Below are 16,172 nucleotides of genomic sequence, written 5' to 3'. Positions count from 1 at the left end.
ACAAGCTATCTAAGGATGGTACTATGGAACGCCACCTCAAGGTAGGCCTAGTGGCGCCATCTCTTGGTCAGGCCGGAAACTTATCAATCCACCCTCGTAAATTGATTGGCAGATCTTTTTAGGTGAACAAATTTGATCTGTTAATTTTAGTTCGCAACTTGTTTTGTTTTTTCAAACAAAAATTAATATTTTCATTTTGAATCTTATTTTTTACGACTAAAGCAAAAACTACGTATCTGATCAAATATTATTCATGAAAAATTTCAATGAGTTTTTGTTATTTTTGGGAAGCGGAACTTTGGTGGATTTATTTTTTTCATAGCTTTTGTCGTTTGTAAAAAAATTATTTTTTTATTGGTTTCTACGCATAAAATACAAACTGCGTGTCCTATAAAAAATAATTATTAAGAATTTGTAGCTCTTTTTGAATCAAAAAGATTTGTCTTTTTTTTCGTAGCTTGTGTCGTTAGTTCATAAATTTTATATTTATTTACATTTTTAATGTTGTTTTTTACGACTAAAAACCAATACGATGCGTTCTATCAAAATATGCATGCATAACAAATTTGTATATCTGTCCAGGGTACACAATTTTAGTTCATTCATTTTTTTTTCTTACCTTGCGTAGTTTGACCAAAAAATTGAAATTTTGGATCTTTCATTATTTTTGGTACGATCAAATTTTGAATTTTCAACTTTTCGACCAAATTGAAAAAGTTGTTATGATAATATTGTAGGGATTTCAAAAATTAACATTTTTCTTTTCTTGACTTTTTTTCATATCATGCGTTGTTTGGCTTAAAATGTTCATTTGAGTTTGTTTCTTTGGATTTTCAAAATGCTCTAACTCTAGTAATATTTTTTCTATAGAAAAAAGACATGTGGATAAATCGTTTAAGTTTTTGAGTATTATGAATAACCGTTCATGAAATTTTTAAATCTTGAAAAAAGTGGTTTTAAACATTTTGAAAATGCGCTTACTTTTTGAATTTTTATCTAAAATAGCTGGTTTACGAACAGGTTCTTTAATTTTAGGGCGTCAAAAAGTGGGCCTAAGCAGAATTCAATTTCATCAATTTTTCGAAAGTTATCATGCCTACAGAATACAGACTACAGCCAAACAGATAAACACCTTCGTAAAAATCGTTTTTTCTCACTCAGGGGGTCTCAAAACGTGGACATTTGTTGTCCACATTCTCATTACAGCTTATGTTTTTTAATTTTCCTGTTCGTCTCGTGTGTGGCTTTTTAAAAAATTTACTTTTTTTTTTAATGTTCTTAATTCAATTTTTCACGATTCAAACAAAAAACAGAACATTGGGAAGATAAATGACTGGTTTGGTTAAGATATCTTAGAGAGTTTACCGGCCTCATTTTTTAATTAGGTTTTCAATTTTTTTATAGATTAACAAATATGAGGAAAGAATGGCCTTTTTTCTAGTTGACGTTCCCGGTGCTCGTCAGGATAATGGTTGAAAGCGCTTAAGTTGCATAAAATAGCATTAGTTAAGGATATTCCAATATTACACAATATACACAAACAATTTTTTATCAACAAATCATTTGTTGAAAACATGTTTTCTACGATTTTCCATAAATACACATTTTTTCAAGTTATGTTGCAAGAAATTAGAATTGAAACAATATTATGTAAAAAAATTCATTTCTGATTATAATTGTTTATATTATAAACAAATTGAATGTACAAATGCAGTAATCAGGCATTTTTCGACAGAAATATTTATTTTTTTCTTTGTCATTTTTATTCAATTCGAAAATTTATGATAATTTTACTAAAATTCATAATTTGTTGAATAATCTTATGACTTTTTAAACAAATCTAATAAAAAATGCATGATTTGGGTGCTTGTCGAGAGAAAAATTCGGTTTTTTTACTGGCAGTCTTTTCAGTTGATAACTTCATGACAATATCAGCAAAATTCATAATTTTTGTATCAATTTTAATATTTTTTAAAAACAGATTTAATAAACAAATGCATTATTAGGTCATCTATCGACGGAACAATTATTTTTTGTTTCAATATCAGACATTCAATTGGGATCTCCATAATAAATTCGTCAAAATTCATGATGAGTTGACACAATTTATGATTTTTAAAAACAAAGTTAATAAACAAATGCATTATTCGGGCATCTGTGGACTGAAAAATTAGTTTTTTTCGATTCCAGTTTTTTTAATTGGGCAGTTCATGATGATTTTAGCAAAATTCATAATGGCTTGATAAATTTTATATATTTTTAAAAACAAATAATCGCTTTTTTCCAGTCGTCTGGGACGTCTCGCATCTCGAAACATAAATTTATCAATTCGCACAGTCTATGTGGTATGCACGCGCCACCGTGTTTAAGCATTTCAGCGTTAATACCGTCTACCCCGGCAGCCTTACCGTTTTTCAAGTTCTTAATTATATCCCTAACCTCAGTGACACCTACTTTCTCAATTGAGTTTTCCATTGCATCGTGTTCATCTTCGCAGTTTATGTGCCACGTTTAAATCGTAAAAATAAAATTGGAAATGAATAAATTCAGTTTTTGAAAAACCGGCAGATGTTGCAGTAAAATGTTTAATAACAAACTTTTTTACATAATGCGCATTTTTTTGAGAGACAATGAAACTACGTCTGTTCTAATATCAATGCATGTTATGAATTGTAATAATATACATTTATGGAAATGATATAAAAGTTGAGATACAAATTTGAGTGCGAAGTTGATTGTTTGCGAAATTCTGTTTAAAATAAACCCAGAGTGAAGACAATTTGTCTAGTTTTGAAGTAGTTATTGCAAAAATAGTGTAAATTTAATTGTTTTCTCAAATTTTCAATATCCTCCGAAATAGTCAACGTTTTTCAATGTTCTTGGGCTCATTTTGAAGCTTTTTTTCACTGTATCACAACAGCTTACGAGTATGAATCGTAAAAAATTGCTTTTCGAATTACAAGAACTTGAATTTGTAACAAAAAAAGTTGGAAAAATTGAAATATTATTTTCAGAAACAAAAATATTTTTGTAAAATATGTGAAACATATAATCTTGAATTTTCTGTGTGATTTCCCCAAAAAATATATTTCTTTAACTTTTATTCTGATTTGCCTACAGATAACATGTTTTCAAATTTATCCAACCTTTTTAATACAAATTCAAGTTCTTGCAATTCGAAAATAAATTTTTTACAATTCATACTCGTAAGCTGATGTGATACGGTAAAAATAGCTTCAAAATACTTAAAAACTAGACAAATTGGCTTCACCCTGGACTTATTTTAAACAGAATTTCGCAAACAATCAACCTTGCAAAGAGACATTTTTTTAGCTCCGGTATAATTAAAGCGATAGATACAACAAAAAAACCATTTTTCTAAGTGAGTCCAAACTTTTGCAGGGCAGTGTATAAATATTTTTTTTTATGATAAATTTATATATTTGATAATCTTTATAATTTTTTTACAAGAAAAATTTAAGTTCGATTTTCCAGAAAAATTCAAAAATTCGTTAGAATCATCTTTTTGGGTGTTCAAAATTGAGCGTTTTTCTTACCTCGACTTTTTTCATACCGTGCGCCGTTTGGTTTAAATTGATAATTTTCATTTGATTTTTGGAATTTTTTAAATGTTATAAGTCCGGTAATTTTTTTTAATCAATAAAAGTTATAAAGATAAATTGCTCGTTTTTAGTAATAAGGATAACCGTATATAACATTTATAATCTTGAAAAAAGTGATCTGAAAAATTTTGAAAATGCTCTAACTTTTATTATTTTTGTTCTAAATGGTTGTTAAATGAACTTGACCTTCATTTTAAGATACTAAAATAGTGTACCAAAGAAAAATCCAATTTGTCAATTCTTTCAAAAGTAATCGTGCTAACCATTTAAAGATCTAGAGGCACACTATCTAACGAACGAAGGAACAGACAGACGCATTCGTAAAAACTTATTTCTCGGATTTAGGGTGTCTCAAAACGTAGAAATTTGACGAAAAGGGAGAGTGTCCAATTTTACACAAATCAAATACCTTCTTTGATGTGAATGTACAAATATCATAAAATCCTGGGAAATTCTATGAAATCTGATATTGCCTGAAATTTAAAATTGTAAATTCCTTTAAATCTTTCAAAATGCCTCAAAATTTTCAAAACTTCTTAAAAGTATGTAAAATCTATTCAAATCATGAAAGTCAAATAAAGACATCCAATAATATTTTAAAAATACATTATAATCATTAATTTTCTCAAAAGATAAAAATTCGTGGAACTATCTCCAATTTTACACAAATCTAATACCTTCTTTGATGTGAATGTAAAAATATTATAAAATCCTGGGGATTTCTATGAAACCTAATATTTCCTAAAATTTTAAACTGTAAATTCCTTTTTTTTTCTTATACGCAGCAGTCTTTTGGAAAGACAGTTTTTTAAATAATTAAAATACCCGAAGAACAATCTTCAGAATTCAATCGCTATAATCTGTAATTTAAACACAAATTAAATCATATCAAAATAGTTTCTACTGTCAATATTTCGTGAAGGTTGAAAAAATAATTTAAAGACACATGTCAATAAATTATATTATAATTATCATATAATATATAAAACAAATAATCTTTTCATCAGCAGAATTATCCTTACTTTCCATGATTTTGACACTTTGAAAGCATCTACGCTTCACGAAGAACAACCACGGAATGAATGAGTTTCCGTGTTTCGAGCTTTTCTCGAAACAATGAAGATTATTACTAATTAATAATTAAATTGATAAATTGTTTAGTTTTTCTAATTATGTAAAAAAATTTCTAGTCAAAAGATTCTAACCCCACAGCAGCGGAGTGGCAAGTAGAGTCGCTATTGATTCAGCGACATCAGCCACAATTCAAAAAAATCTGTATTTTCAAAACTAAGCCACAAATATACGAAATCCGTGACAACTGTCGAATGAAATTCGATAATCTGGCAAATTATGCTTACACGACCTCGATTTCAATTTCGACCCTCAGGCCTTCGCCTGTTAGAATAATTCGGTTATAAAGACACTGCAGATTCAGAAGTCCGCGACCACATTGACGATGTGAGATGTATTTGAAGACCAAATCTGTCGAAGAAGTTACTAGCATCTGCTTCGGAGAGACTCCTCCACTGATTTTGTCCTGAATGCGGCTTTTAGGTACGCCCAAGTATGTATGGGTTTCACCAGTGCCAAGATCTTTAATAACACTTATAACAAATGAATTTTGGCCCACATGTCTAATCCAAACTCCATAACAATCTCTCTTGCGTACTTCTTGAGGATATTTAGAAGAAGTTGAAGTTTGCTTGCAACAGAAGGATAGATCTTCAGGTAATCTATGTGAAATACATGAGTGATTTTAAGCTTGCGATGGTTAGTTTCACCGTAGAGCTATCCAGAAGAAATGCTAAGTGCACGACATAGAGACAGAAGTGTGAGGCAGAGGAGTAGAGGGCTCATGGTATCACCTTGAAAGACGCTCCTCTGGAAGGTGACCTTGTTCGTTGTCCAAAGGGGCATCAATCTCTCTATGCCTCTCACTATGTGTGGATGAACCGTCAGGCTTCCTAACAGACTTATGATAAGTCTATGAGAGTTTGAATCGAAAGCTTTTCGGTAGTCGATCCTGGCCATGTTCAGGACGCGTTGATGGCATGCTGCATCCTTGCAGATGTACCTGTCAATTATCAGGTTCTCTCGGCATCATACTACGCCTTCTTTCAAGCTACGTTGTTCGTACGTCTCTCTCTATACTGGTCACTGGTCTGTAATTCTCTAGGTTGAAAAAGTCGCTTTTTTCGGTATAAGCGTATTTCGTCATACCATTATCCAATGCGGAATAAGCGTTCTCAACTTTAAAATATGAGGTATATATACCAAGTTTTTCATGAGGACAACTGAGGGATTTTGCCTGGAGCGGTTGCTAATCTGAAAAACATCTCCCACATCTCATGACCGTGAAATATGTGGTTACAGTCTGTAAAGGACTCAATACGAGTATCAGACAAAAGTCTCATCCTCACTGAGGACATGGAGCGACCGAAGGACGATTGCCTCCTGCATTTTTCCCGCAAGCGTTTCAACATTTCGTTGATAGGCAGGGATGCTTTTAAGGCTATTAACCAATGAAAGTTTCGCACCTCCAACATCGCTGATGATAAAGACAATTACCATAACAGAATGTTCAAGGTATAAGGAGAACTATAGCGGGCCTTTATTGTGCAACTGAAGCAATTTAATTTCTGTTTCCCTAGGAGACATTAGCGAAGCAGTACTTAAGCGTATCATGGGAATTTCTTGGCTCTAAAAGTGGGGACGGTATACTTAAGTGGAAATGACACCGTCTTGACATGCTAAAACGAATGTCTTGGTGCCTCACTGCAATCCGGGTGATTCTAGGAAAACAAACGTTAGCTCATACGACATTGACTGATTTTTCATACTTCTGTGGAAGATACTGTGCATACTTTTGTCGAGGATCAATTGAGGGAAGTTTTTTTCCTCTGCTTTTTTAATTCGGGGTTTCAGGAGTGAATACTGGAAATGTAAATGATTTGATTCATGTTTCTCACGCCTGATATGGAAGTCAAGGCCAAGTGTTTCAGCATCCTCCTCCGCTGCCTTTTAGTGAAACGCTCCTTTTCCCACTTCTTCGTGCTTTCTGGCCATGTTAAGAAAAATAGTGAAAGGCTCACTTTGCAAATGTTTACCAAAATGTTTTGTTCTGTTCTTGAGGGAATATACATTACCTAGAAATAATAAAACTTTCTTATTATTACGCAATGCTGTCATAACATTAATACATATCATTAGACGAATAAGCTTAATTCAGGTAATCAATACTCCAACAAAATTAGATGAAAGTAAACTGTTTATCTTCTTTTCGCAAAACTTAAAATATCTTCCCTATTGCTAGTAATAAAAATTTCAGGATATGTTATTCATACCTAAAGTCAAAAACAGATTGCTTCACTGGTTTATCAAATACAGAGGGATCTTCTTCTGGTCGCTTTCGGCTTTATGTCGTGTTTACGAGATCCCTAAAAACCTCGCTCGTGACGCGGAAACCACGATAAAAAGTTACGCGCGCAGTACAATCCAGTGCTGTTCCTAAGGATGTCTAGTCATGTAAAGTACATTACAGTGGTATTTGGTTTATAAGTTAGATTAATTATTATTTATGTATATGTTGATAATGTATTTTATAATTTGGTGATAATGGAATTCACATGGTACGTTTTAAAAATAATTACAAAGTATCTGTAATGTAGTTTTTATTGACAGTGAAAAGTAAACAATATCGTGAAAGATCATTTTTAACGTAAAAAGAACATTTTTCTGTCAGCAGAATAGTTCTAATAAATTCATTTTAATATAGTATATATTCTGAGTGATGTATTCTGATTATGTACTTACGTAGAAGTATGTAAATCGATCTGATAACCTCGCGAATTCCTTATACTGTGAGGTTTTGTCCTGTGGATTAGGTTTACCCTTTTTTTTCAATTTTTCTTATATTTATAACACAATGTGTATAACGTAATATTATATAAAGAATTGTCAAATCTCAAATATTCGTATTATATATTTCGTCATTGTAATATTGATTCTAAAATAGATAAATTTATATCGACTGTTAATGTAGGTACGCCGTATTCTGACCTTTCGAATTTTTATAAATTATTTATCACTTTAACAGTGTTCTCATGTAAAAAAATTCTTTCGCTAAAGTACTTACTCTAAAGTATTTTGGGTTTAAAGAGTTTTTGGGCTATGGACACAGGTGTACTGTTAGAGCGGATGGTCTTCAGTAATTAAAAAAAAATTATCCATTAACAGCTGTGCGTCAGACAGATTTTGGTCCATTTTCCCTACTGTGCGGCGCCGCGTTAATTCTCGGAAACACTAAATCCAGATTCGACTGTAATTGAAAATACCTACTTCCTTCACCGACCCTGTGATGGTCACTCATACCTTAAAATATACCGCTTTTTCATAGAAAGCGCTATTTCATAGTTAATTATTAATTTGTGTACATTAAGTAGTTCTTACCAAATAATAAACTGTACTATGAGAACGTTTCTTAACAAGGAAAAAAAATACACATGGTTTTTGTTTCTGACAAATGCTTCTAAAGATGCAGGACTTTTTATAATAGATATATTCATAATCTTGTGCTATTAGTGAAAATGATAAGACACATACAGGTTTTGAATGAAAAAGATGTAGCTTAGTGAAAAATCCTTGTTTTAAAAAAAGGTATTGCTTCGATATAAGACGTATTGGAAAATTGCTGTTTATCTGTAGCCTGTAGCCGGATGGTGCAAAAAAGGACGTTTAGTCCCGTTTTACGACGCAACCTTGAGAAAAAAATAGACACCAAGTAATGCTGAAATTGAAAAATACATATTGCAGTTTCCTTGTAATTGATTTATATTTTCAAATTGGTCTTTTTGTATTACACAGCCACACACACAAATAAAATTTTCAGGCTAGGAGTTCAGCCAATGTTTGTTATATGTTTTTGGGATCGCTGGCACCAAATTCGATGTCCATTTCACTCCATCTTCTCAGGTTTTTGACATAACCTTGAAAATATATTAGAATATTACGAAAATTCTGAGGATTTTATCTAAGAGCAAGGTGAGTGGTTCCACCAAGATATCAAGATAATGGAAACTCATTACCAAGGAAGGTTGGGCAAAAATATGATAGTGGATTTCTGTTGGATTATGAAGAGAAACATTATTCAATACCTACATAAAAGTTTATGTGGATATTGAAATGTTTATGGGCTCAAGCGGTCGAATTGTTGTGAGGTTAAGAGATTATAAGGTTTAATGTATTAGGTACATCATGTCAATTGGGCTTGAATTATAACATTTTTTAAAGTAATCTCTAAAACCTCACATAATAGGATGAAACGGATGTCGGATTCGTCTGACTCCAAAAGCATATATTAAAGATAACTTGACCCCTTTATGCCAAAAACCTGACGTGATTGGGTAGAATGGACTTCCAAATTGGTTTCAGTAACCCCAAAAACATGTAATAAACATGATCGGACTCCTGGATCAGAATTTTTTTGTAGTTGTGTTATTTATTATTTAGGTCGCAATGGAATTTTTGTCCCGCAAAAATATATATGCTATTATCTGATAATAGAACAAAAAAGTATTTGGAAATACGAAATGAGTTTAAATTTCTTTTTCTAATATTTAAGCTTCTAACTGGCACATACGATTTCGAGATAAAGGCATATAAAGAAGATATGGTTATATGGCAAGCAAAGGAAACATCGCCAATATCTGTTCTTGTCCCACTAGACGGGAGAAAATTTGCTTACGCTGTTGCGAATGGTACTGTTGGTGTTTACGAAAATGGTGTCAGGATGTGGCGAGTAAAAGTGAGTCTAATTGATTTATACATCAATAATATAATTCTTGCTTTTTAAGTTTTTCAAAAGATATTGCATCGGCTAATCCAACTTGAACCCAAGGAAGCCTATAGTCTGTTTACATAGCATGTGATGGAAATTTAGAGAGGTTGAAAAATGAAATGTATGTGTGGTTTACACTTTTTTTCTTTTCATAGCTCAAATTTTCAAATTATAAACCGCAAATCAAAGAAAAGGTTAGGCTTACTTGATTTAGTTTGAAATTTATTGACTTTTATAATGAAATTCTTTATAAAAGTTGTAAGTGGTACTTTAAAAAATATAATTAAAGTAATTTGTTTTACTTTATTGACTGAAACTTTTTAGGTTCTGACAATTTAAAAAATATATTAATAACACTACGATAAACACCTCTCATGGCCAGCGTACACTGTATAAAATTATTGATGGTGAGGAGGGATCTTTGTATACGCTCCAAACGGTGTTAAATTGATATCACTTTTTTTTACTTACTTTTCAGGTAAAGGATAGGCTCACGCAAGACATTTTTTTTACTGTTGCAATTATTCTTCAACGGTACGTTTCAAATTCTTATAGTGGCGATTTCAAAATCTTGAATTCGAAATCTATTGCTTTCTCGCGATTGCTTATATTCATGATTGCACTTACCTAGTTAATGATCAATGTTTTGATGAAATATAATGAAGACTGGATTTAAGACTAAAATTTTTACAGTTTAATCAGTTTTAGTTTTTGAAAAAGTTTTTCAGATTCGTTTTGATCGCAAAAATTTACAGATTTTGAATTTCCATTTTTCAGAATGCCAATTCTAAAATTTAAGAATCTTTTTTTCAAATTGTATGCCTCATTACACGAATCGCTTAATAAAGGAAGCTTCTATGGCGGGTTAAAACTCCTTAGCGACAGCAAGTAATACCAAAAGATTTTACTAGACCCTCCACAGCGGCTAGGGCTGCCGCGCTGCAGGATTTTCCCGATTACTGGCATAGAGGACGATTAAAAGTTCAATTGATTTAAATCCTTGGTTCTGAATTTTCTTCAAATTTATAAAAATATGTGAAATTTGATAAAGTGAATGGATTTCAATCCTCCTTCTAAAACTTAATGGATTTTCATTTTTTTGAAGCTATCGATAGTCTTTGAATGGGTCTTTCATATTAAAAATGAATTAAATTTCTTTCTGGAAAATTGGAAACGTTATCAAGCTGCAAATTGAGACGTAAATCGCCTTTTTCGTAGCGTGCGGACGGCCCGAGAAATTCAGCCCACCACTTTCTACACATCTTTCTGTTCTGTGTCCGTGTGTCTTAAGAGCTCGTTTGACTGACTGAACGCGGTGCGAGAAGACGTCGTAAGTGGAAGGACTGGATTCTGGAGCTTGTCCCCCACTCGCTGAGTGCTTGAATTCGACTGTCTCTTCAATCGCTTCTACTGAAAAATTTGCCTGCTAACCCTAAGGTCTCTTTCATCGTGGACGGTCACATTTGAATGATTTCGTCTATATAGATTGCTTGCAAGACTTGGGCCCTTTTTTATGTTTTAATTTATTAAGAAATCCTAACTAAATTAAAATGTTTTTTTTCTACCGATTTATAAGAAAAAGACAAGATTCAAAATTAAAACATCTGAATGCCAAACACAGAAAAACAAGAATATTATAACCTATACTAAATTCCGATACCCGTTCAACATTTATAAAGTGGCGTGGTCCTGTCATTCTTAATCATGTAGAGAAAATGACTGAGGAATTCTCCCAAAATGATTTGCGATACTATGAAAAGCGATACTAAGAAAAGTCCCACACAAAGCGTCAAGTCAAATATATAAAAATAGTGACTAAATTACATTTTAAAAATAAATCAATGAACACATAGTGTCCCCTTTTTCCTTTTATATGTTAAAGGAAAGCCCGTGAAGGTCAAATTCATAATTTCAAAATAACACCAGCAAACGCCGCAAGTTATAAAATTATTTCAAGTTGCAAGTTATAAATTATAAATTCACTCGCGAGAAACCATCAAATGTTGAGTACGCCATGGAGTACCTTTTTCAGCAGGACGAACCAACCACGCTTCTATATTTCTCCGCAATTTAATTTATAAGGCATTATTAGAACCAAATCCGAACAAAGATATTAGTTTTTGCAACCACAACAGGCAGGACGATTTTGTAGACTAATGGATTGCGTTCTTGCCGCTGTGTTGAATGACAAAAGCCGTGGGAGTTTTGAAGGCGCGACTCACATTCGCATTTCATCGACGTTGTGTAATAAAATTGCTCCCTCGACTACCCATCAACAAATCGGCAGAGCAAGTCCATACACCGACGTATTACGGATTCTGGACTCCAGCCTTTGAAGTGTATGGTTCTAGTGTCTACGATCCCCTGTTCTGCGACACCACCTCCATCAGCGCCACTTGTCAATTTTTCATAAAGCAAAGAAAAACTCTAAACAAATAAATCAATGTACGTCACGCATTGTCGTCCCAAAAAGATTTCACCTTTTCGCTCAAAAAAAAAAAATAAATAATTGTAAAGAATATTATTGCAGTGAACCGAATTTAAACATTACTTGTGACCTACCACGAGAAAAGGGGACAAATGCTAAAAAAATCGACAATCGGCTTTTATAACTATTCATAGCGTTTGAGTTTCTCTATCTAATTAAAAAATCAGAAACTATGTTCGGGCATTATTTATTCTGAAAAAATAGGTTTTCGTAGCGAGACTTCGACCACTAAAAACAAGTCCCACCAGTAACTACTATAAACTCACGGGCGGTGCCGCTTGCCGCGGTTTTCGTAGGGGAACAGAAACGAGAAACATGGACACTGGGACATGATGAATGAGAGTGTAGTTGTAGTTGTGACATACATACACACAAACACACACAAAGGCAATTAAACTCTTGACTTAACCTATAAAATTCTAGTCAGAACTCGTATCCTCCAATGGGCTTTCTCGAGAAACAGAAGATTTTCTTATATTTGAAAAAGTAAAGTTTAAAATATATGTAATTTGCAGTACTAAAACTGCAGCATTACGCCCCCCCCCCCCCTAGCGGTCACCCGGAGGATACGAATCTACTCATGAGGTTTCCTTCCACGTAAGACGGCCTTTTGATTTTATAACATTCTTGGCTCGAGATAAATGAAGAAATGAAAAATAATTATCATTCCGATCCATGACGGAAAAAGTTAAATTCCTAATGACAGGTATCAAGAACAGGTGATATCTGGACTAAAGGAAAAAGGTTAGTTCAACTGTTTAGAAAATTTTTTACTAATTATTCAGTTTCTATCTTCGACCCTCATCATTTATGTTTTTCTTTATTTTTATAATTTTAAATTTAAATTATAATTTTAGATTAAACTTAGCAACTTGTTTCTTATCCATAAAAACTCAATAACAGCAAGCGACTAATCAAACGTGGCTTACGATACGGCCCGCTGTAACTGAGGTGACTATATTTACCTCCGTTTTATAGAAACTACCTGGGTATGAGTGTCCACTGGAAAACCCGAAATCTCTAGAACGATAATTGGCTGCAATGAATTGCAGGAGAATTCGAGGAAAACACATGTATGACGTTTTAGCACGGGAGATCCACGGAACTTTAGTCAAGTTTGGAATTAAAAATAAAATATATAGTATTACTACTGACGATGGCTCTAATTTTTTTAACTCGTTTGGTAAAAATGAAAATAAAATTGAGTAAAACTTTAAAATAAAAATGTTAAAAATGAAGTAAAATTTATATTTTACACTTCTGCTATTTTAGAGAATTTTCAGAATACAAAGATCAAGATGCTGAATACTAGTGCAATGATGAAAGTCATGATGAAATAGAAATTCATTGCGTAACGGATCATACTTTAAACCGGGTTGCTGTTAATGATTCTGAAGCAGCCTTGGAGAACGAAATTTACAGTAGCGTTATCAAATCTGCGTTTTCTAAAAGTGATAAACTGTGGAGAAAACAGAATAAATCTACTCAATGCGCCGACAAAATCAAGGAAATTTTAAGATTTTATCTTGAAACGTCCAATGCGACAAGGTGCGATGTATATGATCGTATAACGACTTATAATATGTATAGGTGAATTTTATCTTATGACATTAGACATTAAAATAAAATTTAATTTTTTGCATTATTTTTATTTTATGGAATTCAACGTTTGATTCGTAAGAAAAAATAGTAGAAATCTTAGATGAAGAAAATGGATTAGAAAAACTCAATCGTTCCTTCGATGCTTGCGGCCTTCAGATTTTAAATTTGCAAGATGTTAAATCTTTAAGAGAATATTGCAAAGTGATGGCTCCTATAGAACGTTCATTGGAGATTTTACAAGGCGGTAGGACCATGTACTTTGATTTTATACTTCCTGTAGTCGTAACGCTGCAAAACAAACTGGAACTTCTAAAAAACAAAGGATTACGAATTTGCAAACCATTAGATGACAGCATAGCAGATGGCCTGCGAAAACGATTTCAAGCCCTTTTTTATCAATGGGATCTAATTGCAGTAGCTTGCTCACATAAAAAGTTTAAATCCAATTGGATAACTGATCAGTCTCAAGAGAATACTGCTATGCAAAGAATTGAACGAATGCTAAATATTCCATACTTTTGATAATTTCCTCGACTTTGCGAAACCACGAGACCTACAAGGCAGATGTCAAGAGTTAATAATCTATAAGGCAGCAAGTTCTGAATCATTGAGTGTTTTGGAACTGTTTCCCAAATTGAAAAAATGATTAATAAGGTACAACACGCCTTTTCACAGTAGTGCTTCTGTCGAAAGGCTTTTCCGTGCCGCAGGCCTCGTAATGACATCTAGAAGATGCAAGTTAGGGGATGAATATTTTTAAAAACAGGTTTTCTTAAAAATTAATAAAATATATTGTTAAGAAGAGTTTTTTGTAATATTAATACAAATTAATATATTGTTATTCACTTGTCAAAACATATCGCGTATTATTTTAACCGATATCTATTTGCTAAATGTTTTTTTTTAATTTGATGGAGGTAGAATTTAAAAGGAACTTAAGTTAATTTCTCTTATCTCTATGACTGCATCTAGATACTTTTTAAAAAAGGAACTGTATCTGTAAGTAGATACTTGAAAACAAAACAACAAATATTGAGCTGGACCAATCAGGAACGCCACATAGGAAGCCTTACGTGCACGAAAGGAAGACTAACGCTGTGTTAGTGATCGCTGCCACTCCGCTCCCTGTCCCCACTCTAAGAGCCCGGTGTACATTCGATACGATGGAGCGATTTCATTGATTGAGATACTGTCTTAATTCTTTAACTAAGAAGCATATCAGTCTTCTGATGATTTAGTCACCCAATAACAGGGAAGGATCGTTTAAACAAATTTAATTAACAAATGCAGTGCTTGGATATTCTTACAGGTAAAAAATGGGGGGTTTCAAGTTTCAACGTAATGAAGGGCAAATAACAACAGAAATAGTTAAAAATAGGAAATGCTTCGTTCGTTTTGTGGCCGACTCAGTTGTGATAAAAATCAAGCTACAATATTATTTTAAAAAATACCCGCACCATGTGATGGGCCTAAATTTCATTGAAAATCGACTATTTATTTTTTTCGACTCCTACCTAAGCGAAATCAATCAAGAGTCGACCTTACTAAGCTAGATCAGTCAGTTTTTTTTACTAAATCACGGAGTACCAGTACCAGTGACATATCTGGATATGCCACTGGTCGTTCGATTTTATCCAATGTTGTCAGAATTATAATGCGATGTGAAAGAAATTGTTTCCCTAAATCCGATACTGGTTCCGCCAGCCATATTGGAGGGCGTTGGGAGGAAAAGCGCCGCCCGCCGTCGGCGGTCGATTTCCCTGCTGTTGGTCGGTGGCCCTAGTTCTTGGTTCTCTTGGATAAAGTTTCTGTTCTTCTTGATAAGAGGAGGGTCGGTGATGATTAGCATGTCGCCAGTGCGCCCAGAAGTGGTCGCGGAGGCGTTTCACCAAGGTTCATAGCTTCACATAATGTAGGGGTGTACCCGCCATGGATGGCCGCGGCATAGAGGGGAGCGGCTTGCGAGCGGGCAACAGGGTCCCAATGTCGTCTGGGTTTCCGATAAGCGACGTGAAAGGTCTGAAGTTTAGCGCTCTCTCCATGTTGACAAACAGCGTGGAGAACTCCGGGAACGTAAGCTTGCGAGGTCCGGCGGCTTGCCGCAGATGGGATTTCGGAGACTCGACGCTCGCCTCCTAAAGTCCGCCAAAGTGGGGTGCCGTGAAAGAGACAAAGCACCAGGTGATGCCTGACTGAGCAAAGCCTTCCTCGACGAGGTCCTAATCTATCTCTGCTGCGTGTAGCAGGCGACAAAGTTCCATGCTCGTACTGCGAAACGTTGTGTCGTACGTCGAGAAGCATTGCGCAGCCAGTAAGCGACTAAGCAGCTAAGGAAGATGATTTGACACCGGTTCCGTTCCAGCTCATCTAGGAGCCACTGAGTTCCTGCTGCCGATTCCTTCTTTAGAGCTTTCATGTGAAATATCGCCTTGAGGTGGTCGTTCACTAGGATTTGTCGCTAATTATAGCGAGACTAAAGACCAGCCAAAGCTGTAGCGTAGTTCGGTCTGGTGATAGGGATGCTATTCAGCGGTTCCTGCGCTTCCCCTGGACCACTGGACCTGCCCTAACAAAAAGGTTATTTCTAATAGTCATAAAAGCTAATCTTTGTTAATATTTAAAC

At 34.0% G+C, this 16,172-nt stretch overlaps 1 protein-coding gene across 2 annotated transcripts in view; it reads left to right on the top strand.

Moving 5' to 3' along the window:
* The window catches only part of LOC117172855 (Bardet-Biedl syndrome 2 protein homolog), a 1,136,351-nt gene that overhangs the window by 295,543 nt on the left and 824,636 nt on the right, over window positions 1-16,172 (top strand). For both annotated transcript variants that reach the window (XM_033361113.1, XM_033361114.1), the window contains one exon: window positions 9,244-9,426. In XM_033361113.1, coding sequence (XP_033217004.1) covers window positions 9,244-9,426 — 183 coding nt within the window. The remainder of the gene's footprint in view (window positions 1-9,243; window positions 9,427-16,172) is intronic.

This window comes from Belonocnema kinseyi, chromosome 5, assembly GCF_010883055.1.
Source record: "Belonocnema kinseyi isolate 2016_QV_RU_SX_M_011 chromosome 5, B_treatae_v1, whole genome shotgun sequence".
NCBI lineage: Eukaryota > Metazoa > Arthropoda > Insecta > Hymenoptera > Cynipidae > Belonocnema > Belonocnema kinseyi.
This window is presented reverse-complemented; position numbering and strand designations above follow the sequence as displayed.